Raw genomic sequence first — 25,795 nt, forward strand, 5'->3', positions numbered from 1 at the left:
ATGAGGGTGGGGGAAAGAGGGGGCCATCTATGAGGGTGGGGGGAAAGAGGGGGCCATCTATGAGGGTGGGGGGAAAGGAGGGGGCCATCTATGAGGGTGGGGGGAAAGGAGGGGGCCATCTATGAGGGTGGGGGGAAAGGAGGGGGCCATCTATGAGGGTGGGGGGAAAGGAGGGGGCCATCTATGAGGGTGGGGGGAAAGGAGGGGGCCATCTATGAGGGTGGGGGGAAAGGAGGGGGCCATCTATGAGGGTGGGGGGAAAGGAGGGGGCCATCTATGAGGGTGGGGGGAAAGGAGGGGGCCATCTATGAGGGTGGGGGGAAGGAGGGGGCCATCTATGAGGGTGGGGGGAAGGAGGGGGCCATCTATGAGGGTGGGGGGAAAGAGGGGGCCATCTATGAGGGTGGGGGGAAAGAGGGGGCCATCTATGAGGGTGGGGGGAAAGAGGGGGCCATCTATGAGGGTGGGGGGAAAGGAGGGGGCCATCTATGAGGGTGGGGGGAAAGGAGGGGGCCATCTATGAGGGTGGGGGGAAAGGAGGGGGCCATCTATGAGGGTGGGGGGAAAGGAGGGGGCGATCTATGAGGGTGGGGGGAAAGGAGGGGGGCATTTATGAGGGTGGGGGGGAAGAGGGGGGCATTTATGAGGGTGGGGGGGAAGAGGGGGGCATTTATGAGGGGGGGGGGAAGAGGGGGGCATTTATGAGGGGGGGGGAAGAGGGGCCATCTATGAGGGTGGGGGGAAAGGAGGGGGGCATCTATGAGGGTGGGGGGGGGAAAGGGGACCATCTATAAGGGAGGGAGGAAGGGGACCATCTATAAGGGAGGGAGGAAGGGGACCATCTATAAAGGGAGGGAGGAAGGGGACCATCTATAAAGGGGGGGAAAGGGGACCATCTATAAGGGAGGGGGGGAAAGGGGACCATCTACAAGGGAGGAGGGGAAAGGGGACCATCTATAAGGGAGGGGGGGGGAAGGGGACCATCTATAAGGGAGGGGGGGGAAGGGGACCATCTATAAGGGAGGGGGGGAAGGGGACCATCTATAAGGGAGGGTGGGGGGAGAGGGGGCCATTCATAAGGGAGGGTGGGGGGAGAGGGGACCATCCATAAGGGAGGGTGAGGAGAGAGGGGGCCATCTATAAGGGAGGGGGTAGAGGGGGCCATCTATAAGGGAGGGGGTAGAGGGGGCCATCTATAAGGGAGGGGGTAGAGGGGGCCATCTATTTGGGGGGGCAACATAGGGGGAGAGGGAATACACAGAGGGGGGCATATATTATTAGGAGGTCACATAGAGTCAGGGCTACCCACTAAATGAGGGTGTAAAGGGGACAGTACAGATGTGCAGTGTGTAGAGAGATGGAGATGGTGTCAGAGTGTGGAGCCTAATATGTCTGTCTGGCAGATTCTGTGGATTCGTGGCTCGGAGAAGTTCTCATAACGGCCCAGGGCAGATGGAGAAGATAATGAAAAGGAAAGAACTCCGATCAGAAAAGACGTCTCCTGTGAGTCACCTGATATAACTGCACAGTAATGTATATGGTGTATAGAGCCTGTGTAGAGCTGGGGCCACCTCTATATGACTGGATGAGGTGATTTAGTGTACTGGATTTGGTCAGTAACAATATGGTGGTGATGGTAGTGGTTGTGGTGTGGCGGTAATGTTTCCTCCCTATATACTGGTATTACTGGTAATATTGGTCTCAGTATACAGGATTTGGTCGGTAACAGTATGGCGGTAATAGGTAATATCTGTCTTGGTGTGTGTGTGTGTGTGTATATATATACATATATATATATATATATATATATATATATATATATATATATATACATACAGTGGTACCTTGGTTTAAGAGTAACTTCGTTTAAGAGCGTTTTGGTTTAAGAGCTCACAGTTTTTCAAAATTGTGACTTGGTTTAAGAGCATTGCTTTGGTTTAAGAACTTCCTGTATTGGGTGGGAGCGCGAGTGGAGAAGGGGCATGGCCTGCATAGCGGGGTCTACAGCACTGTACTCTAAACACCTTCCAAATCATAGCAGATCCCCTTCAGGCTGGGGCTTACATCAGGGGACAGGACTGTGTGTGGGGGGGTAATCTCTCCATAGCTGTAACCCCTCTCTCCCCGGACAGAGAGTGCTGCATGTATGTGCCCACATCTGCCCTGCTCATTCCTTCCTGCTCCCTGCAGTCTCTGTCAGCCCTTGTGTTTCCAATCCTCTCCATTACTGTACAGTACAGAATAATAAATATATTTGGGGTGTGGAACCAATTGTCTGCATTTACATGATTTCTTATAGGAAAATTTGCTTTGGTTTAAGAGTGGATTTGGATTACAAGCACGGTCCTGGAACGAATTATGCTCATAATCCAAGGCACCACTGTGTATATATATATATATATATATATATATATATATATATATATATATATACACACACACAACAATAGCATCACTTGGTCGTGAAAGGAGGGGGGGGGGGGACGGGGGGGTCGTGAAAGGAGGGGGGGGGGCCCAAGTTGGCCTCTCGCACCAGGGCCCAGGAGACATTAGCTACGCCCCTGCATGTAGCTATAGTGTGTTTTGTATTCCTGTTTATTTTGTGTATTTCTATTATATTTATTTTGACAATATGTATTAGGATTTTATGCTGTGTAATAAAAGTAAAAGTTTTTAAGACGTTTAAATAAAAACCCATGTGTATATTGCTTTAAGAGTGTTGCATTTTGGGTAAATTTTGTATATAAAGACACCTCGAAGCCCTAGTTAACCCCCCGGCGGCCGGAGCATACATCGCCTTGTCTCTGCTCCGGCTTGCTTTGGGGCTCCCGGTTTCTGCTCGTCCTGCGCAGCCAATCAGTGTGCTGCACTGCCGCAGCCACTGGTTGGCTGAGTGGAACATCCTGCCGAGAACCCCCAAAGCAAGCCGGAGCGGGGAGCAGGTGATGCATTCTCTGGCAGTGGGGGGTTAACTTACATACATCCCGCTGCGAGTATGTTTTCTCTTAGGGATGCACTTGCAGCGGATTTTGCTGCAAATCTGCAGCGTGAAATCTGCTGCGGATCTGGTGTGTGTGTGAAGGCACTCTTACAGGGGTGTGTAAATGTGTTATGCTTTTACACATGTAAGTGTTGTGTGTGTTTTTGACTTTTTTTTACTTAGAGGGCCGAAAAAAATAATTAAAAAAAATAAATTACACTGGGGGGAAAAAAAAGAGGGCAGAGGCAGGGGACACTATATCACCACCGATCCAGGGGAGAGGATGGCAGGAGAGAGTATGAGGAGAGAGTATGAGGAGAGAGAAGAGGGTGGCGTAAGAGGGTGGCAGGATGGAGAATGGCATGACAAAGGGTGGCAAGAGAGAGTAGAGGGTGGAAGGAGAGGGTAAGAGAAGAGAGGGTGGAAGGAGAGGGTAAGAGAAGAGAGGGTGGCAGGGGAGAGGGTGTAAGGTTGGGAGGATGGCAGCACAAAGGGTGGCAAGAGAGGATAGCAGGAGAGAGGATAGGGTGGCAAGAGAGAGTAAAGGATGGCAGGAGAGGGGAGAGGGTGGCGGCAGGAGAGGGGAGCGGGTGGCAGCAAGGAGAGAGTGGCAAGGAGAGAGTGGCAAGGAGAGGGTGGCAGCAGGGATGGTGGCAGCAAGGAGAGGGAGAAGGAGATGGATGCAGAACTGGGGACAAACGGGGGAAGAAGGCTGTAGCGGCTGCTGAACAGAATGGGGAGGCCATGGCCACGTGACAGCAAGGTGGAGGAGAAGGCAATGGCCAAACAGAAGGGGGAGGAGGAGGCTGCAGCCGAGTGACAGGAAGGGGGTGGGAGGGGAATCATCAGGGAAGAAGGTGGCAGGAAGAAGAGGGACATGGGGGAAGAAGGGGGGCACGCTCCTTCTCTGCTCGCCGATTCTCGGCGCACAGAGAAGATGATTCACCTGTGATTTGCAGGCAGTTACCGGCCAATCATGGATGATCGGGGGCAGGGTGCCACGGGCATTTGACACTCGGGCACTGCGGTGATTGGTGCTCTCTCGAACAGCATTAATCATGGCTCAATTCCGGTACACCAACGTGCTATACCAGAATATTGCTGTGATTGGCCAGTGAGAATTCACCGGCCAATCACAACAATCGCTGTCACGGGGAACAGTAATGATGCCCCCTACGTGACACAGGAAGTACAGGTACGCCATGGGTCCTTAAAGAGTCACTGTCGTATTTTTTTATTTTTTGCAGAAATCAATAGTCCAGGCGATTTTAAGAAACTTTGTAATTGGGTTTATTAGCTAAATCTGCCATTATCTGCATGTAAAAAGCCTTTTCCCAGGTCCCCCCCTCCTTCCTCTTTTTCATCCACTCTGAAAAATCTAAAAATTGTGACTTGTTGCAGGAGTCGTACTCTGTCTGCTCTAGGGAGAGGGGAGGGGGGAGGAGGAAGGAGGGAGTTAGCCGGCAGCAGAAAGCAGATAACAGAGGATTACAGGCACGGAGCTGGGTGACAGCTGTAATCCGAGCTCAGACAGGTCACTGGTGACTGTCACAGGAGATATCCCGTGAGGGATTTGTAGATTAACTCTTTGTTGTCCTGTTTTGGTCTTTTCTTTAGCTCTCTCCATAGGAGAACAATGAAGACAGGGGGGAGAGCTTCAAACTGCTTTTTCATGATAAAAATGCATTTTTCGGATAATAAACCCAATTACAAAGTTTCTTAAAATCGCCTGGACTATTGATTTCTGCAAAAAAAAAAAAATTCACGACAGTGACACTTTAAGACTTTAAAGAGATTATCCAGCCATAGAAAAACATGGCAACTTTCTTTCAGAACCACTCTTGTCTCTAGGTCAGGTGTGGTTTTCAATGAAAGGTAGATACCTACTGTATTGGGTCTAATTAATTTATAGGCACAACAGGTTAAAGGTAGCTGGTCACATGATCAGCATAACATTTTTGTTAACAGTTTGCAAAATATATATATATTTATATTTTATTTTATTGATAAGGAACCAATTGAATATTATGGAACAACAACTAAACCAAACGACTTCATATAGGTTCATCTTACTTGGTTTGTCCAATGACCCTCATCTGCAAGTTATCTTTTTTACCATATTTTTAGTAATGTATGTAATAACTATATCAGGGAACGTTCTGTTGATCACCATTGTTTGTATCAGTCCAACTCTACACAGCCCGATGTTCTTCTTTTTGACCAACCTTTCCATCATTGACATCTTCTTCTCCTCATCCATCGTTCCTGTCCTCCTAATGAACACCTTGCTTGCAGACAGAAGTATTTCTTTATTGGCTTGTGCCACGCAGATGTTCATCTCTTTAGCTTTGGGTACAACAGAAAGTTTAATACTCGGCGTCATGGCCTATGATAGATTTGCAGCTATTTGTAGACCATTGCATTATAACACCATCATGAAAATGACATTTTGCTTTTACTTAGCTGCAGGGTCATGGATTGTTGCGTTCATTAACTCCTTTGTGCAGGCAGTCTTTACGTTCCAGCTACCATTTTGCAACTATCGTAACCTCAACAACTACTTTTGCGAGGTCCCTGCTTTCATACGGATGTCTTGTGGAGATACCTTTCTTAATGAGTTATCAATATATATTACGGGATCACTTCTTGCCATGTGTTCCTTCTATGTGATTCTGATCTCATATATCCATATTATCGTCAGGATTCTGAAGATTATTTCATCAGAAGGGAGGCAGAAAGCCTTCTCCACATGTGCCTCCCACTTCACGGTTGTCTTTCTCTTCTTTGGGACTGTAATGTTCATGTATTTACGGCCGCACTCAAAATATTACACTAGTAAAGCGGACAGGGTGGTGCCCCTTCTTTATACAACAGTCATTCCAACGTTGAATCCTTTTATATATAGTATCAGGAACAAGGATATAAAAAATACAGTTATCAGTCAATTTAAGAGGAAGAACTATTACTAAAACTATGTAAGGACATCAGAAGTAACTATGGTATTGTTGCTCATGGTTTTATTCTAATGACAGACATAGTCCTATTCTCTGATAGTCACGCATGCAGAGTTTGGAATTTGTTAGCGTATGATATCAGCTACAGAATATACATTCTTCATCTCCATCATCCTTCATGAAACTGCTTCCATGGAAATTTTTTGCAGTTCCTAACAATTATCCTCAACATTTGTTAATCCGTGTAAGAGATCAGTAAAGGTACAGTAAAGATAGTCTTCTGAAAAATATATTAGTACGTCTCCTCCCCACCCCTTGATTCCAAAAGTGTTCCTGTTATGACATTAGACCAAACCGAATTTTAAAAGAACCACACTAAAACAGCTAAACAATTGCAGGTGTTTAGTTGTTTTATTGCGGTTTAAAAAATTATTATCTATACCAGTCCTAGATCCCCCAGTCTTATCCTCCTCTAATGCCTAGAGATACTAAAATCCTGTTAAGTCAATCACTGGACAGGGCCATGGCAAGTGATTGGCTGAGCGGGCTGTCCCTTTCAGCTACTCACTGGCTGACTGGGACAGAATAGCACTGCAGCTAGTGTTTGCCTGAGCAGGCTGTCATTCTTATCTCTAGAGTCACAGCTCGCCGAGCCAATCAGCCCAGAGGACGACACCGGAGGGAGCGGACAGGTGAGAAAACCTGTTTGTTTTTAAAATGTGCTGCAACTATGTTCCTGAATTTGTTCTGAACTTTGTGGTAGGTATGAATTTCAGTATGGGAGGCTCGGTTATGTATGCTCTGGGTTTGATTTAATTCCACAGCTCCAGTGATCCATTTAGTGCCATACCATGCTGCTTTTGCTTCTGCTTTTCACTCTAAGCTGGTGGGCGGTCCCTTCGATCACTTTGTTTACTTATCCGCAGCAGCACACAGGGGCGTATACAGCTGGTAGCCTATGAGCATTCATCTACACTGGGTCAGTTTTTGCAGAGCATAGAAACACCTCCTGCATAGAAACCACTTACAGCATTTGGTCTCTTTTTAGCTGTAGTTCTTCAGTTAATGACACACCTAGAGCACATTTTTATAGCATTGGATTTCATGTAGAAAAAAAAAAATTGCAAATATGTAGTATATCACCACCCCTGCTGACTTGTAAATGGCAGTGCTCATATCGATATAATCCAGCTAATACTGATCTAAATAAACTTGCCCCTTTAAAAAAAAATATGAATATAGTAGTAGAATCAGAAATATAGGCACCCACGTGCAAGAGGAAGAGAATTATAAAGGCTCAGGCTGGTCTTGCTAAAAGCAGTGGGAAATTACCTGAGCTCATTAAAGGGGATTGTAGTCAGTTGGCATGTTTAACCCTGGATTGGTTACATGTTTTGGTCATCTATATTAAGTCCTATGAAACGTGAGCCATACTGTCCAGAGCCAGTAGTGTAAGCACTATGAATAATAATGAATAATAATTATCATCTATCTCTCATATCATCAGAATTCTGGGTGTTCGGAACTTACCTGACCGCGCTCCAGCGACGTCTTCCTCGGCTGGAGCGCGTGGCGTCACCCGACAGCGTCCCTGGTTACCAAGGGTGCCACAGGCTCCAGTGAGGCGAAGCTGCTCAGCTGGGCAGTGCTATGCCCAGCCTGCAGCCCTACATGTGTTTTGGATCAGGACACAGGAGTCCGGACTAATTGTGTTCTGGTTCGGGCTCCTGGTCCTGTATTTAAAGAGCCAGCAGTCATTTCCTGATCACTGGCCATTAAGGTTCATACCCTGGTCCCAGTTCCCTCTGTCTACTCCTGCAATCCCCATTCCTAATTCCTCTGCTTGCCTGATTCATTACCTGACCTCCCGTTTGACCTTTGACAATCCGTATCACTGATTTTGTACTGCGTTCTACAGTCTTACCACTCATACAGTAAAGAACCCGCGTCAATGCTGATGGTCGACCCTATGATTGTTTGATTGATCTAATTTCAGGTGCCAAATATCCTAAGGGACGCATATTCAACCTATACTACCCAGATGCGGGAGTATATTAAGGAGACTCTACGTAAGGATCACATTCGCCCCTTCTCCTCTTCTTTGGGAGCGGGATTTTTTTTTCTGGGCAAAAAAGACGGCGGGCTTCGGCCTTGTATTGACTATTGGGAGTTAAACAAAATCATGGTTAAGAACCAGCACCTGCTACCCCTTATGCCTGACCTATTTAAACAGATTGTGGGTGCTAGATGGTTCTCTAAGATAGATTTATGGGGAGCATATAATCTGATTAGAATTAAGGAAGGTGATGAATGGAAGACTGCCTGCAATACCCCAGAATATCTTGTCATGCCTTTTGGGTTATGCAATGCCCCGGAATACCTTGGTCGTGTTCTGGTTGTGTATCTGGACGACATTTAGATTTTTTCCTTCCGATTGGTCTTCTTACATTCTACAGGAGCTCCTGAGGGTTAACCATCTGTACCCCAAGCTGTCAAAATGCCAATTTGAAATACAGGAGGTCTCATTCTTGGGGTATAAGATAGCATCAAACTTGTTTAGTATAGACCCTCTGAAGGTCATTGTCATTGAAAACTGGGAGCGACCCAATAACCTTAAGTCTCTGTAGAGGTTCTTGGGTTTCGCAAATTAACACAGGAAATTCATCAAGGGATTCTCGATTATAGCCAAACCCCTTACCGATGTAATTAAAAAGGGGGCGGATCTGGTAAATTAGACCCCAGACTCTATATTGGCCTTTGACAGACATTGGCGGTGTTTCTCAGAGGCTCCGGTGCTGATACAGCCGGACTTTGGGTGTCCTTTCATTGTTGAGGTGGACGCATCTGAGGTGGGGGTAGGAGCAGTTCTTTCTCAACTATCCGCATCCCTTACCAATCTCTGATCAGTTGCATTCTTCTCTAGAAAGTTCTTCAAGGCAGAATGTAACTACAACATAGGGAACAGAGAGGTGCTGGCTATAAAGATGGCTTTTGATGAATGGAGACACTTGCTAGAGGGTGCAAAACATAAGGTGGTGGTTCTTACTGATCATAAGAACGTCATGTATCTGGACAAAGCTAGATGTCTCATGTTTTTCACTCTGTTCAATTTTCAGATCACCTACCGGCCTGGTTCCAGAAATGTCAAAGCAGACGTCCTGTATCGTAGCTTTGACATCAAGACCGCTCCCAGGATTCAGCCCGATGCTATCCTGTCCCGTGGTGTGGTGGTGACCATCTTGCACCTGGTGACTCAGATCGCTGAATCTCAGTTCCTAACACTCCGGAATCAATGCTGTTTGTACCCCCAGAAGGAGAGGATTAACTAATCTCTTAAACAGTTTCTGAAATGTTTTGTGGCTGATGCCCAAGACAAATGGAGAGACTTTATATCTCTAGCACAGTTTGCATTAAACAATCATGAGCAGCACTCATTAAAAATGTCACCGTTTTTCTGCAACTATGGTTTTAATTCATACCGTCGAGTCAGGTAACCCTTCAGCTGAAGCTATTTTTTCTAAACTGTGCCTGGTTAAAGCCCAAGAAAAATAAAGGACGCATACCTGGCCATCAGGTTTGGCTCTCTATGAAGAACTTAAGGTTGAGGGTACAGTCCGGCAAACTGGCAAATATATTGGTCCATATACCATTGTGGAAATGATTGATCCAGTTACTTTTTTGTTCCGGATCCATAAAACACTTCTGAAAAAGTATGTTCCTTAAGTATCTCTACATCTTATCCTCCACCTCCACTGGTCATCCAGGGTGAGTTGGAATATGAGGTGGAAAAGATTCTAAATTCTCGCTGGGTGCAGGGTTCCTTACAATACCTGGTCCACTGGAAAGGTTTTGGCCAAGAGGAACGTACGTGGGTTTCTGGAAAGGATATGCAGGCCCCATGTCTGGTTTGGCAATATCATGGACGCAATCCTTCTAAGCATGGTCTATTGGTTAAGGGTCCTTGGGCCTCTCCTGGGGAGGGTAATGTTAGGAACATACCTGACCGCCCTCCAGGGACGACTTCCCCGGCTGGAGCACAGCACAGCCTTCCCGACCGGGGACACCAGGGGCACTGCGGGCTCCAGTGTAGTGCAGCTACTCAGCTGAGCAGTGTTACGCTCAGGTTGAGTGGAAGACACTGCGGCCCCACAGCCCGCAGCTCTACATGTGTTTTGGATCAGGACTAAGGAGTCCGGACCAATTGTGTTCTGGTCCGGGCTCCTGGTCCTGTATTTAAAGAGCCAGCGGTCATTTCCTGATTGCTGGCAAATAAGGTTCATACTCTGAGCCCAGCTCCCCCAGTCTACTTCTCCAATCCCCGTTCCTAATTGCCTGATTTGTTACCTCACCTCCCGCCTGACCTTTGACTGTTTGATCACTGATTTTGTACTGCGTTGTCCTTGTTTACTCTCCTTTATTGTGTTTGTCTGTCTGTCTTGTTTTTTGTTACACTTATACAGTATAGGGCACGTCTTTGTGGTTGTCCGCGGCTGCCTAGGGACGAAGCAAGTAGGTACGGACAGTGGGTGGGTTAAGGCTTAGGGCCCACTGTCTCATCTTGTCCCTACCTCCCTGCCCTGACTCTGGGATTTCAAGTAAAAAAAAATATTTAATCATATGTTTACCTGTGCTAAAAACAACAAAAACCCACATATTAACTTCACCCACTCCCCTGGCACTACGGCTATCATATGTTCCAGACCCCAGGCTCCTGTGTTGTTCTTACTTCTTTGGTGATGTTTTCTCCCTGATCAGCCAATCAGAGTAGTAAAGTGGCAGCTGGGAGTTATCAGACGGGCAACACAGGAACAGAGTCTGTAAGACATGACAGCTACAGTGCCAGGGGAGCTCGTGAGGTGAGTATGCAGCAAAAGTGTGTTGTTTTGATAAAATGGGTTGTGGCATGGTTTGCTTGCAACTATGTGCAACAAAAATCGTGCCAAAATCTGGCGGCTCGGCTGCTGCTAATAGCTGACATATAGCAAAAGCTGACAGCACCATTTAAATAGCCTTAAAGTGATTTATTGCCTGTGCTGTGAATTGAAACGCAATGCAATCACAGGTTGACGAACCATTATCTTGGCACCTCAAGGCCTCTTCTAGGCCTCGGTAGCTGCTGTAACTAGGCTATTGGAACCAATAGAATGCAGATCTAACAGATGAATGCAGTACGTATCGAATGATTGCTAAAACAAGTCCCCTAGGGGAACTAAGTTTTACTAGTTTGGCACTATAAAAATACTTTTTATGTAAAAAAATGCAAGGAGATGGAGTATCCTGTTTTTTTGCAAAAAAAGAGAAACATTGTTTTTATTAATGTTACATGACTTTTTTTTATCGCACTTTGCTATTTTTTGGGAGGCCGATCAAAGCGACTCTGTACCCCCCAAACCACTTGTACCTTTAGATAGCTGCTTTTAATACAAGATCTTATCTGGGGTCCGTTCTGCAGGTGATGCAGCTATTGTCCTAAAAAACAACTTTTAAACTTGCAGCCCTGTGTCAAATTGGCGTAGCCTAGAATGTCTTTGCACTCACCTTGCACCGCGTCTCCGTCTCTCCTCCCCGCCCTCTTTACCATAAGGAATGGTCTTGGAAGAATTTCTTCTATTCCTCACTTGTCTGAACACTACACAGGGGTGACCAATTTGATACAGGGCTGCAAGTTGTTTTTTAGGACAATAACGTCATCACCTGCCGAACGGACCCCAGGACAGATCTTGGATTAAAAGCAGCTATCTAAAGGTACAAGTGGTTTGAGGAGGGCAGATTGTGGTTACAGAGTGGCTTTAAAGTACCGCCATAGTTTTTATAATATCACTTTAAAGCAAGGGCTGCATGGACATTATTAAATGTGGTGCACCACATTTGTATACGTAAAATTTTGTGTGCGTTTTTTGTTATGTAAGTCAACGAGAAACAGATTTTGGAAAATGGCATACTTCAGCATCCATTTTTACAATCCTTTTTATTTATTTTTTTTATGTATACGCTTAACAGTCAGAAAAAAAAGCAGTGTGGACCTAGCCTCTGTCTGTACACAGGAGAAAGCAAATTGTAGAGGCTGTAGAATTGAAGCACAGGAAGACCTATTCAAAATTCGATTCGAATAGTTCCCGATATTAGACTATTCGAACGAATATCGAATCCCATTATAGTCTATGGGAGAAAAATTCTTGGGACTTGGAAGTCAAGATTCGACCAAGTCACCAAGTGCACAATGAAACCTCAGGAAATAATGCCAACACCTCTGGAATGCATATGGGACAGCAGGGGAAGCATGCCAGGGTACATGAACGTAAAGTAGAAGTGTACCTTTTGGTCTAGCAGTACTTATTAGGTGGTGCGTAATATTAGCGTATGTTTGTTTCTTGTTTATTCACTACAACTGTAAAATACAATTGTTAGCAGAGTTATATATTGCCCAGCCAGTGATGTGAATTGCAAACATGAATATATTGCATATATATATATATATATATATATATATATATATATATATATATATATATACAGTGGTGCCTTGGATTATGAGCATAATTCGTTCCGGGACCGTGCTTGTAATCCAAATCCACTCTTAAACCAAAGCAAATTTTCCCATAAGAAATCACAGAAATGCAGACAATTGGTTCCACACTCCAAAAATAATGATTTATTATTCCGAATAACATGTAAAATTAATGAAACAAACATTCAGAAACAGCAGAATATGTGATATTATATGTTACTGTACAGTAATGGAGAGGATGGGAAACACAAGGACTGACAGAGACTGCAGGGAGTATGAAGGAATGAACAGGGCAGATGTGTGGGCACAGTATAGCAGCGCTCTCTGTCCGGGAAGAGAGGGGTTACAGCTATGGAGAGATTACCTCCACAGTCCTGTCCCCTGATGCAAGCCCCAGCCTGAAGTGGATCTGGTATGATTTGGAAGGTGAGGAAGACTTCCTGGGTCAGAGTACAGGGCTGTAGACCCCGCTATGCAGACCATGCCCCTCCTCCATGCGCGCTCCCACAGTACAGGGAGCTCTTAAACCAAAGCAATGCTCTTAAACCAAGTCATAATTTTGAAAAACTATGAGCTCTTATATCAAAACGCTCTTAAACCAAGTTACTCTTACACCAAGGTACCACTATATATATATATATATATATATATATATATATATATATATATACACACACTCACCGGCCACTTTATTAGGTACACCATGCTAGTAATGGGTTGGACCCCCTTTTGCCTTCAGAACTGCCTCAATTCTTTGTGGCATAGATACAACAAGGTGCTGGAAGCATTCCTCAGAGATTTTGGTCCATATTGACATGATGGCATCACACAGTTGCCGCAGATTTGTCGGCTGCACATCCATGATGCGAATCTCCCGTTCCACCACATCCCAAAGATGCTCTATTGGATTGGGATCTGGTGACTGTGGAGGGCATATGAGTACAGTGAACTCATTGTCATGTTCAAGAAACCAGTCTGAGATGATTCTTGCTTTATGACATGGCGCATTATCCTGCTGAAAGTAGCCATCAGATGTTGGGTACATTGTGGTCATAAAGGGATGGACATGGTCAGCAACAATACTCAGGTAGGCTGTGGCGTTGCAACGATGCTCAATTGGTACCAAGGGGCCCAAAGAGTGCCCAGAAAATATTCCCCACACCATGACACCACCACCACCAGCCTGAACCGTTGATACAGGATGGATCCCTGCTTTCATGTTGTTGACGCCAAATTCTGACCCTACCATCCGAATGTCGCAGCAGAAATCGAGACTCATCAGACCAGGCAACGTTTTTCCAATCTTCTACTGTCCAATTTCGATGAGCTTGTGCAAATTGTAGCCTCAGTTTCCTGTTCTTAGCTGAAAGGAGTGGCACCCGGTGTGGTCTTCTGCTGCTGTAGCCCATCTGCCTCAAAGTTCGACGTACTGTGTGTTCAGAGATGCTCTTCTGCCTACCTTGGTTGTAACGGTTGGCTATTTGAGTCACTGTTGCCTTTCTATCAGCTCGAACCAGTCTGCCCATTCTCCTCTGACCTCTGGCATCAACAAGGCATTTCCGCCCACAGAACTGCCGCTCACTGGATGTTTTTTCTTTTTCGGACCATTCTCTGTAAACCCTAGAGATGGTTGTGCGTGAAAATCCCAGTAGATCAGCAGTTTCTGAAATACTCAGACCAGCCCTTCTGGCACCAACAACCATGCCACGTTCAAAGGCACTCAAATCACCTTTCTTCCCCATACTGATGCTCGTTTTGAACTGCAGGAGATTGTCTTGACCATGTCTACATGCCTAAATGCACTGAGTTGCCGCCATGTGATTGGCTGATTAGAAATTAAGTGGTAACGTGCAGTTGGACAGGTGTACCTAATAAAGTGGACGGTGAGTGTATGTATATATATATATATATATATATATATATACACACTTTCAGTATTACAACACTATCACAAACTATCAACTACTGTATAGACTCCAAACACAATATAACCGCTTTGTATAATGGAGAAAATACTCAGACAACTTATTTCCTCTACATTACAATGGACAGAAAGCCAGATATTGAGCAAAAGAAAATTTATCATGCAGCCATTTAAATCACAAAATGCAAAGTTAGTGTGGGGATTACTTTAAACGGTAATAGAGTCTCTCTCAACATGCTGTTTAGCCAAACAGTCCTTTTATTTTTTGAGGCAATGAAAAAGCCTGGAATACATGGGAGCAGTCGTCCCACCCATCGCTTTGACTGCTCCAGTAAAGCCGGACCTGTATCAGCTTTGGAAATAGCTGATGCATTTAATAAAAGTGTCAATAACCTGCACTTACTGTCTAAAGCTACCGGTTCACTTCACCAAAGCCAGGCACCTCAGTGACACGTATCTGTTTTCTAAAATGACAAATAGTATCTTCTCACAAGGCCCATAAGGTGATCCCTCAAAAAATTAGCTTGAGGCCCATGAGGGGTGCCCTCAAAAAAATTGTATAGAGGCCTATGAAGTGAGCCCTTAAAAAAATCGTATAGAGGCCTATGAACTTTGGCCCATGAGGTTTAGAGGCCTATGAAATTATACCCTTCAGGTGAGCCTTGATATTTTTTTTTTAAATGGCCCATTTCTATAGTAGTGAAGGAGGAGGAGGAGGAAATGGCCTAGAGCTGAAACATACGACTTAACTTCTTAAGGCTTTCAACTGATAGAGAATCAAAGTCTGGGTCTATCCACTGGGCGCTCATTTAATGAGAATCAGCCGGTCAGCACTGTTAGTTGACAGGCGTCTGCACATATCTGTGATGATGCCCCCGGATGCACTAAAGACTCTTTCAGACAGAACGCTGTCGGCAGGGCAGGCCAGCACCACCAAGGTGTATAATGAGAGTTCGAGCCACATGTCCAACTTGAAGACTCAATATGTGTGGGGCGCCGAGGGATCGGGGAGGACAGGGTTGTGGTCAGCCAGGTACTCCTGCAACATCCGCCGATACTTGTCCCTCTTCTTCGTACTAGGCCCTGCAGCGATGGTACTTTGGCGAGGGGTGCCATGAATGTGTCCCATACTTTGGAGTGTGTTCCCCTGGCGGCCATGGACCTGATGGATGTTGTCCGGCTTTGGAAGGAACTCTCTTCTCTGCCCCCGACAATAGAAGGTGGGAATATCTCCATCATATTCTGCAGCAGTTCTCTCTGGTACTCAAGTAGTCTGGTGGTCCTCTCCTCTACTGGAATTAATGAGGAGACATTATCTTTATACATGCTGGGTCCAGCATTGCGAAAACCCAGGTTTTTTTTGCTCCTTATTATGTGGACAACGCGTTTGTCCCTCGCAAAGCAGCCCCAACGTAAATTCAGCTATGTTTGCCAGGCTGTGAATTGGCATCACTTCGTTGCCCCCACCAGAAGGATCGCTTAATATTGCCTCCTCCTCTGCCTGCTCTTCTCCCCATCCTCACTGGACAAATGGGATGCACACAACTGCACCGCTAGCCTCGCCGACAGTGTGGCCAACAACCTCCTCCTACTCCTCTTCTTCCTCCAGGAATCGACCCTGAGAAGCTGACAGGAGTGCAGTCTGACTTTCTAGTTCCTTCAAGTCTCTTCCTATCCTGGCCTCCTGAGCATGTAAGGCGTTTTCTCTGGTTGGCAAACTGATGAAGCTGAGTTGAAGGCACTAGTGGGTTTTGGAGCTGGTATTCCATAAGAGCTCTCTGCTGCTCACACACCCTGGACAACATATGATATGTAGAATAGCACAACAGCCGGTGTTGGGGCTAATGCAGGTGTATTTGTAGCTTTTTAAGGCTAGCAGCTGCCACGGTTGATTTTCAAAAGTGGGCGCACCGGCGCCGCACTTTCACCAGTAGCTCTGGCAGGTCGGGGTAGGTCTTTAAAAAGCGCTGCACCTCGAAATTAAAAACGTGGTCCAGGCATGGAACACGTTGGAGTTCTCCAAGCTCCAGACCAGCCACCAAGTTATGGCCATTATCACACACGACCATGCCTGGTCCTAGCTGCAGTGGCGACAGCCAAATTTCTGCCTGCTGCAAGATAGCATCTTTTACCTCTGGGGCGCTGTGCTTCTTATCACCCAGGCTGATAAGCTTGAGCACGGCCTGCTGACGTCTCCCCACGCCAGTGCTGCAGCATTTCCCGCTCACCGCTGAGAATGATTTTACGGAGAAGGAGTAGAGGGAGGGGTTGTCAGAGCCTGTGCTGGCCATCTTAGGCAGGGGGAGGAGGGAGGCTGTCCCTGCTTGAGACCCGGTACCCACCTCCACAACATTCATCCAGTGTGCTGTCAGTGAGATATAGCATCCCTGGCCGCAAGCACTTGTCCACGCGTCGGTGGTCAAGTGGACCTTCGTGCTAACCGTATAACTCAGGGCCTGCCCAATGTTATGAGCCATGTGCTGGTGCAAGGCGGGAACAACACACATGGAAAAGTAGTGGCGGCTAGGGACGGAATACCGAGGTGCGGCAGCTGCCATTAGGTCACGGAAGGCTTGCGTCTCCACAAGTCTAAACGGCAACATCTCCATGGCCAGCAATTTGGAGATGTGGCAGTTTAAGGCTTGGGGGAGACAAAAAGAGAGAGAAAGCGAGGTGCGCCTCCTGGTGCAATAAGAGGTGGTAAAGGGTATGCAGGGGGGGGGGATGAGTGGCACTCACCTATTAGAGTTGTGCTAAGTGATAGGCACAACTCTATGTAGAACATAAGCAGTAGAAAAGCACCGCAGCTCCTACCGGGGTACGTCAAGAGAGTCGTACGGAGGATAAGGTAGTGAGGGACCGTGGAAATCCCGGCTTGTATCGGGCGCTGGTGCAGAGTGAACCACAGATTGACGTGGTATAGTCCATAAAACAGATTTATTTTATAAAACACAACGCGTTTCGGCCACCATGTGCAAGGGGGCCTTTTTCAAGCTAACATCTAAAACCAAAACCAGCAATTTAAATGGTACCCCGGAGGTCAATAGCGCCAATAACTTCCGGGTTGCATACATATAGATCACCACGACATAATAGGACATATAGAGCAAAAATAGTAATTAAAATCCATAAACAGTGTTTAAAATACAAAATATTGTTGATAGCTTACGGTTCCGTGTAGCGGCGTCTGGATCCGGCACAGTCACGTGAGCGGCCGGGTGTAACTACGTCATTACGGCGGTGCGCGACGGCATCACGTGATCACGGACTCAACGCCTGCGGAAAAAACGTAAGCAGAATAGGGAATAGGAAAATGCGTAAGTGCCGAAAACCTCTTAAATACAAACAAAAATGGGCATAATTACAGTAGTGGGCATAATTACAATAAAATATGTAAGGAATAGTGTGGACATATCTCTGTAAAGTAGGGGAACACTATATATATAGTAAAAAGTGATAAAAATAAAAGAAGTATATATGAGAAAGCTAATGATCACCATCTAGTGGACAATAGTGGAAAATACCAATGTATTAGCTTAAAAGGAGAGGCCATATAAGTAATATATAATATGGAGTGGGGAATAAAAATAAGAATGGAGTATGAAAAAAAGAATGGAGTAGTTTAAGGCTTGGGCAGAGGGGTGAGTAGAGGCATACTTACGCCTGCGATCAAATGCCTGAGTGATAGACAATTGCTGTGAAGAGGCGCATGAGGTGCAGACGAAGGAGCAGACGCAGGCAAAGGGGAAGGTGAAGAAGGCACCAAAGTAGCCAAAGCACAGGCAGATGGCGAGGTGTTCCTGTCTGGTGGTCTTGACTGTAGCGCTAGCAGGAAGAACAGGGGAAGAGTCAGCAGTGGAAATGCCGGGTGCAGGTTCTCCTGCATTTGCTCTTTCCCACTGAGCCCAATGCTTTGCTTCCAGGTGACGCCGCATGGCTGAGGTGGTCAAGTTGCTCTTCTCCGAGCCTCTACTCAGTTTGGAGTGACATAGCGTGCAAACCACGCTCAGGTTGTCATCCATGCAAACATTAAAAAACCTCCACACCAAAGAACTGCTTGACCTCAAGGGGGGGAGCTTGGTGTGACTGGCTGCTTCGGGGAAAAGCTTCGGCCCTGGTGACTCTGGCCTGCCTTCGATGACTCATCTGTCCTCTACCTCTGGACATCCCTCTGCCTCTTTGCGCTTTTTTCCGTGTTGCGTGGGCCTCAATACCTCCACTACTTTCCCCACTGGACATCACTCTTTCAGCCCCTCCTCTTCTATCTCCCCACTCTGCTGCTCCTCCTGCACACTGGGCATGTCGACTGTTTGGCTTAACAGCAATTGGGTCTCCTCATCGTCAGTCCACAACAGCAAACTCAACTGGACATGGCGAATGCTCCAGATTTTGTGCATCGCTACAGATATAATCCTCAGGTAGCTCCTGGGATTCATCAAGTATTTGAACACCGTCCAATTGGGTGAAAGGACCCGAAAAGAGCTCCCCGGAGTGGGCAAGGGTGGGATGACTATGATGGACTAATTCTGCAGGTTTGGAGACATGAGTGTCAGACTCTTGGCTAGCCTTGAGACTGGAGTGAGTGGATAAATGATTGGAGGTACTCTCCGCCATCCATCGTAACACTTGGTCACGCTAATCGGGCCTTGACAGTTGTGTACCCCGCCCCCTACACAACTGTCCTATAAAGCCAGTGATGGTCGATGCGTGCGATACTGGATGTCCCTCTAAAGCACGCGATGTATCCCCAATCCCTTGACCCCGGTTGAAACCCCAGCAGCATTAGCCGTTTAACTTTTTTCAATACAGTTTAGCTGTACCTGATTTTATTTATGCCACACTAACAGTATACAGCCGTATACCAGATATAGAATTGTCTTTTACAACAATAGAAATAAAGGGCTGGTCAACGCCTTCACTGGACGCAGACTGGGCAAACCAGTAGTACCAAGATAACAGCTATTGTCCAACACACACAGTATACAGCCGTATACCGAATATAGAATTGTTTTTACAACAATAGAAATAAAGGGCAGGTCAACGCCTTTAACTGGACGCAGACTCCGCAAACCAGTAGTACCAAGATAACAGCTATTATCCCCCACACACAGTATACAGCTGTATACACTATCACTGTGTATACACACTGCATGTCTCACAACAGCTTATACAGTGTATAAACACTGCCCGTCTCACAAATGCTTATACAGTGTATACACACTGCCTGTCTCACAACAGCTTATACAGTGTAGACTGTCTCAGAACAGCTTGTAAATCTCAGGTTTTTTTTTACTTTTATCCCTAACAAGGGCTCTTGGGGGTCCCTTCCTACATAACTTCACCTAAATGCTTTCTCTCCCTGGTATACAGTCTGTCCCTCTCTAGCTCCAACCAGCAAGTGACACGAATCTCAAATGACTATTCTTCTATTCAGGTAGTCACATGGTTTAGCCAGCCAATCACAGTTAGAGTTTTTTTTTTTTTTAAAGTCCTGCCTATTCCTAGTGCTTGTCCCTCCCCCCTGCATGTTTATTGGCTGGAAAAAAAGCGCAAGGAGATTTGGGAGGGTGAATGGAATTTTTACTGCGTTTTGGCTCGAATATTCGACCGCAGTCAAATACCTCGAATAGCGTACTATTCGATCGAATAGCTATTCGGTCGAATAGTATTTGCTCATCTCTAGTTGTCAGCAAATATGACATATCACCTCAGTCGGAGAATCAGATGCTTGATCAAAAAAGGCCCAGGCTTCACAGGTTCAGGACCTGTTATATGGCAAAAACCTAGCAACAGTCTCCCCGCTGCCACCACTGACCACAGCTTGCGCAGTAATATCAGCGGACTTGTGCGACCGCCCTCTCCCTTTCTTAAGTCGAACCCGCACTATAACTACCTCATCCTCCACTGATGATGCCCTCGGCAGCTGTCGCTCCAAAGATCACTTTGGATCCACATTCTCATTATGGAGTGTTGCTTTTTGCCCAACTTCAATTTTATTTTAGTACAAGGCCTCAACATGGTCTTTCTGAATGCTTTGTAAATGGTTATTCTTTTTATTATGCTAGTAACTGTTATGTTACTAAATAAATCAACAGAGAATAGATAATAATTTATCACAATGGTGTCCAAGTTAATTGGGAGAATTATTAGTCTTCAAAGGGGTTTAAAGAATATGAGGTGTAAAATATATAAGGAGGTCACTATATCATTTATATTTTGTAGAAGAACCAAGAAATTACCCTCCCTGTAGACGCTGCTCTGCTTACTTCAGAATGGATTGTAAGTAAAAGATATTGATTATCATCATTTGCATAACTCCTATGTACAGTATGCTACTGTTTGTAGGTAGCACAAAGCTATGTACAGTACATGTATAGCTCCTGTGCCCATACAATCTGCAGTACACACACAGTTCTTTAGACCAGCAATACACAGCGCTGTACATCTTGTGGATATTTCTTTCAAGTGGTTCCCTTTTAGAAGAAGACGATGAAAGATTTTTTATGCTTGATACATGCACATAGTCCTGCAATACATGTGCTACACACAGTTTTTTTTTTATTGCATATTTACATACACAGACAAGAACTGATCAGACCAGTAGCAAATCCCCGTAGAAAATCTCTTCTGCTCTGGACAGTTCCTGTAACCCACAAAGATGTCAGCAGAGAGCAGTGTTTTAGACTGAAATGAAAACACCATTTCTTGCAGGACATATAGAAGCTGATAAGTATTGGAATGCTTGAGGGTGCGTTTACACAGACAGACTTATCTGACTAATGCTGGGTTTACACTGAGCGATAATTCGCCTGATCGTACGATTAACGACTTCAAAGTAACGATTTTTTTATGAACAGCGTTTAGATGGAGCGATATATCGTACAGAAAATTTGTTTTGCGATCGCTTAAGCCTATCTCGCACATACGAAAAATAAGTGAGCGATTGTTTACACGGAACTATCTGCGAATTTTTTGCGAACGACGAACGACGATTTAAGAACATGTTCAAAGATCAAAATGAACGATTTCTCGCTCGTCGTTCGATCGTTCGCTGCGTTTACACGTACGATTATCGTTCGAATTCGATTGTTATCGTGCAAGTTCGCACAATAATCGTTCCGTTCCGCATTAGCCAAAACCAGGAACAGACTGTAAACAAAGAACAGGTCATAAAGAAAACACTGAGATTTCTCCTCTTTTCTAATCCATTTCTGGCTTTGGCTTCAAAAATCTGTCAGATAAATCTGTCTGTGTAAACGCACCATGAGAGTTTTAAATCAATGTAAATTACAAATCTATATGACTTTCTGAAACCAGCTTTGAAAGAAAAAAAATAAGTGAAGGGAGCAGCTGTTCGCCTGCAGAGCAGTGGCAGGAGTGATACTGTAGGCTATAGTCTATTCTGAAGAGATGGATTTTAGGGTAAATTCACACGGACGTATCAGCAGCGGATTTCACACTGCGGGTTCGCAGCAAAATCTGATACAGATACCTCCCCTGTCACTTCCAATGTGATTACATACTCGCAGCGGGATTGTCGTCCCGCTGCCAGTAAGTAAGTCCCGGCCCCATTAACCCCTGCCGCTCGAGATTATACATCACCTGCACCACAATCCCGCCGCATCCGAGGCTCCCGCGCAGCCAATCAGTGACTGTGGCGGGCCCGTGCACTGATTGGCTGCGCGGGAGCTCTGGGAGCCTCTGATGCGGCCGGATCATGATGCAGGTAATGTATGACTTACATACTTGGCAGCGCTGTTGTGAGCATGTAATCACATTGGAAGTGACAGGGGAGGTATCTGCAGAGGATTTTGCTGCAAACTCACAGCGTAAAATTCACTGCGGATATGTCCATGTGAATTTACCCTAAGGGTGCCTTCACACGTACCGTATTGCTGCGTATTTATCGCTACGTTTTTGGTGCGATTTTTACATGCAAGTTTTGATTTTCACATGATTTTCATGTGAAAATCAAAACACGCATTTAAAAATCGCACAAACACGCAGCGATAAAAACGCAGCGATACGGTACATGTGAAGGCACCCTAAAGTTGCTTTTGGAGGTTTTTATGTTGGATAAGAGTCCCATTTTCTCAGTACATATGTCCAGGATATAAGGGAAGTATAGAAGAAACCTTTGAAATAGTTGTGAGGAGCTGACAATAGGACAAGCACAGGTTAAGGTAAGACAGAATTAGGCTGGGTTCACACTACGTTCTTGCAATCCGTTTAGTTTTTTCCATTTTTCAAAACATGAAAAAAAAAACAGATGCATGTGTACAACCGTTTTGATCAGTTTTTCCATTGACTTCCATTATAAAAAATCAAAACAGATTTTTTTTTTAACAAACATAGTCAACCTCATTTTGTGTGTGTTTAAAAAAAAACCATCCATTTTAATCCAATTTTTTTTAGAATGGAAGTCAGTGGAAAAACAGATCAAAAGGGATGCACACAAATGCATCTGGTTTTCATTCATTTTTTGCAAAAAAACAGATTGCAAAAACGTGGTGTGAGCCCAGCCTTAAGAGTGGATTGAAAGAAACACATGAAGACCATATAGGATGTTGGAGAGTGAATATTGTGTAGGTTTGTCTGTATCTTTCTCTGCTGGCCAGCAAAACCTCTTTCTATCCACTCTTATTTCAACAAACAGACAAAGTGCAGCATTCCCCACAAACACACACATCTACCAGCATACAGACAGCATCACAACTGACCAGGAGTAACCAGATGGGAGGGGGTGCTGGGTTTATATGGAGCACTGCCCTGATTACTGCCAGGTGAGGCTGAGCTGGAACCATGCAGCTATAGTGTGTTTTGTATTCCTGTTTATTTTGTGTATTTCTATTATATTTATTTTGACAATATGTATTAGGATTGTTTGCTGTGTAAGAAAATTAAAAGTTTGTAACACTTTTATGTTTAAATAATAACCCATGTGTATATTGCTTTAAGAGTGTTGCATTTTGGGTAAATTTTGTATATAAAGACACTTGAAAGCCCTAGGTTTGGCAGAGAGTCTGGCTCAGAGTAAGTGAGCTGGGAAGCAAGATGATGCTTGATACGGAGGCAGCTGCAACAACTACCTGATCTGCTAATTATCAATATTATAATTTTTTTTGCTATGACTTTGCTTCTTTTTGTGATCTCAGGAAATTCCACATCTTGACATACGGGAATGCACACACAAATAGAATAAATTTAACTACATTGATAGACAAATAGCTTCCCATAGACCACACAAGTCCAAAAGATTTAACCCTGTACTAAAAATGAAATGAGTGAAAGATATACATTTGAGCTTAAAAGGGTTATTTGGCAAGAACCTAATACAATAAAAAATACTAATAAAATAAAATAGTTATTTTCATGGAGACGGTGCTAGACTATTCTTCCTGTTTGTGGGACTTTAAATCTCCTCCCAGAGCCTGTGTGAAACCCATGCACACTACATTTCACCTGCTGGCAACACCTTGATGGTTTGTCCGTGTGAGAGTTCAGATGAGACAGTCTAAAAATGTGCAAGAATTATCAATTACTCTCTATGATAAATCTGGTCCACTTTTTTTATTTTTTATTTATCTAAATATGCACTTTGTCATTAAAACAACTAGTAAAGCGGGTAGTGCCTGCAACATGACGTTCCTGGAACGTCAGGCTGTCCCTGCCTCCCCCCGCTGTCTCTAGCAGCGATCAGGCAGCGGGTGGAGGATGGCTCACATTGCCCAGGTCTCTGTCATGTCTAAGGCCTGTGGTAATTTCTAGAAACATTGGAATAAGCGGAATAAATATTGAGTTGCATTTCTCAGTATTTGCTGTGTTAGAGGAAAAAAATGGATTAAAATTGAATATCTGACAAAAAAATATATAAAAAATTTCCCCTCCAACTTGCTTAAAGGGTTAATAAACTTATGAAATGTTCCTTTGAATAATTTTAAGGGGTGCAGTTTTTACAGTGTAGATATTTATGGGTGTAACTAACATACAGACCCCACAAATCCACTTCAGATCTGAACTGGTCCCTAATAAAATCAGAATCTGAAACTTTCCTGAAAATTTGAAAAATCGCTCCAAAAGTTTGAAGCCCTTTAACATCGTAAAAAGTAAGGATGTTCACCAAATGACATCACCATAAAGAAGACATGTTGTAGATGTTGCAGTAATAATTTGTTTATGTGGCATTAATATTTTTCTTAGAACAAGAGAATTTTGAATATAAAGTAACGTAAATTTTTCTAATTTTGCGCAATTTTTTTTTTTTTTTTACAAAAAAACTACTCAGTGTATCAACCAATGTATACCACAAACATAAAGAGTAATATGTCACGAAAAAACAATCTCAGAATAACCATGATAGTTAAAAGCATCGCAGAGTTATCACTACATAGAGATAGAGGTCAAATTTGAAAAATAGGCCAGGGCATTAAGGCTAAAACAGGCTGTGGAGGCAAGGGGTTAAGAAAAAAGTTTTTTATGCGTAGTTGAAAGTTGCAACATTGGCCACTAGGTGTCACCGTTTCTGTTTCTCTGCCTCTTGTTAATACATATTTGTCTCAAACTGCAGGGTTTCCAAGACATTTAGGGTACGTTTACACGTACCGAATCCGCAGCGGATTTTCTGCTGCGGATCCACAGCAGATTTCATCTAAATAACTGAACACAGCATCAAATCTGCACCCTCAAATCTTCTGCGGATCTGCTGCGGATCCTTTACGTGTGAACGCACTCTTAAAGCTCTGTGCTCTCCTGTGCTGTTAATCACAGTGCAGTGAGCCCAGCAGCAGACATCTTACAGAAGATTAGGTGAGCAGCTCTCAAAGACCACTGAAAATGTCATTATTTTTGTTGTATTATCGCTTTAATGCTTTCCACCATTCATGTTTATAATAATTATAATATTTAAATATATAAATACAATACAGGTTTTATTTATATTAAATTATACATTGAATAAATTAAAATAAAATTAAAAATACAGAATTAGAGACCTGCTCTCGAGAAAGTACAGACTAGGAGGACTGGGGTTGACAAGAGGCAACAAGGGCTTTATTTGTCGATGTTCCAGTCATTGTACATAGAATCTCAAAGTGCCTATAGCTGATTGCCAGTCACAAGCCATTTTCTGAGCTAAGCTAGCAAGTACAATGTAGACGGCATCAAAGAGGTTATAGAGAGAATGTAAAAGGGACAGCAGAAAGGGAGAAAAGATTGGGAAATGTTTTATGCGCACCTAAAGAGATGAAACTGTGGGTGTTGGAGATTAGTCTGAGGTCTTTGGGTAGGGAGTTCCAGAGAACTGGTGCAGCACGAGAGAAGTCTTGGAGGCGGGAGTGAGAGGTTCTGATTGTGGAAGAGGTTAGTGTAAGGTCATTAGCAGAACGCATAGCACGGGAAGGATGGTAAGTGGAGATGAGGGAGGAGATATA

The 25,795-nt window shown here is 44.6% G+C and overlaps 1 protein-coding gene across 1 annotated transcript; it reads left to right on the top strand.

Moving 5' to 3' along the window:
• The first annotated feature begins 5,007 nt into the window (after positions 1-5,007).
• Positions 5,008-5,949, top strand: LOC138770565 (olfactory receptor 5V1-like). Its single transcript, XM_069949670.1, has one exon. The coding sequence runs from the start codon at positions 5,008-5,010 to the stop codon at positions 5,947-5,949; it is 942 nt and encodes a 313-aa protein (XP_069805771.1).
• Positions 5,950-25,795: the final 19,846 nt, after the last annotated feature.

Source organism: Dendropsophus ebraccatus, chromosome 13 (assembly GCF_027789765.1).
Source record: "Dendropsophus ebraccatus isolate aDenEbr1 chromosome 13, aDenEbr1.pat, whole genome shotgun sequence".
In the NCBI taxonomy this organism is placed as follows: Eukaryota; Metazoa; Chordata; class Amphibia; order Anura; family Hylidae; genus Dendropsophus; species Dendropsophus ebraccatus.

Excerpts from the sequence above, each read along its gene's own strand:
- LOC138770565 (XM_069949670.1), top strand. The coding sequence starts at position 5,008 with ATGGAACAACAACTAAACCAAACGACTTCATATAGGTTCATCTTACTT.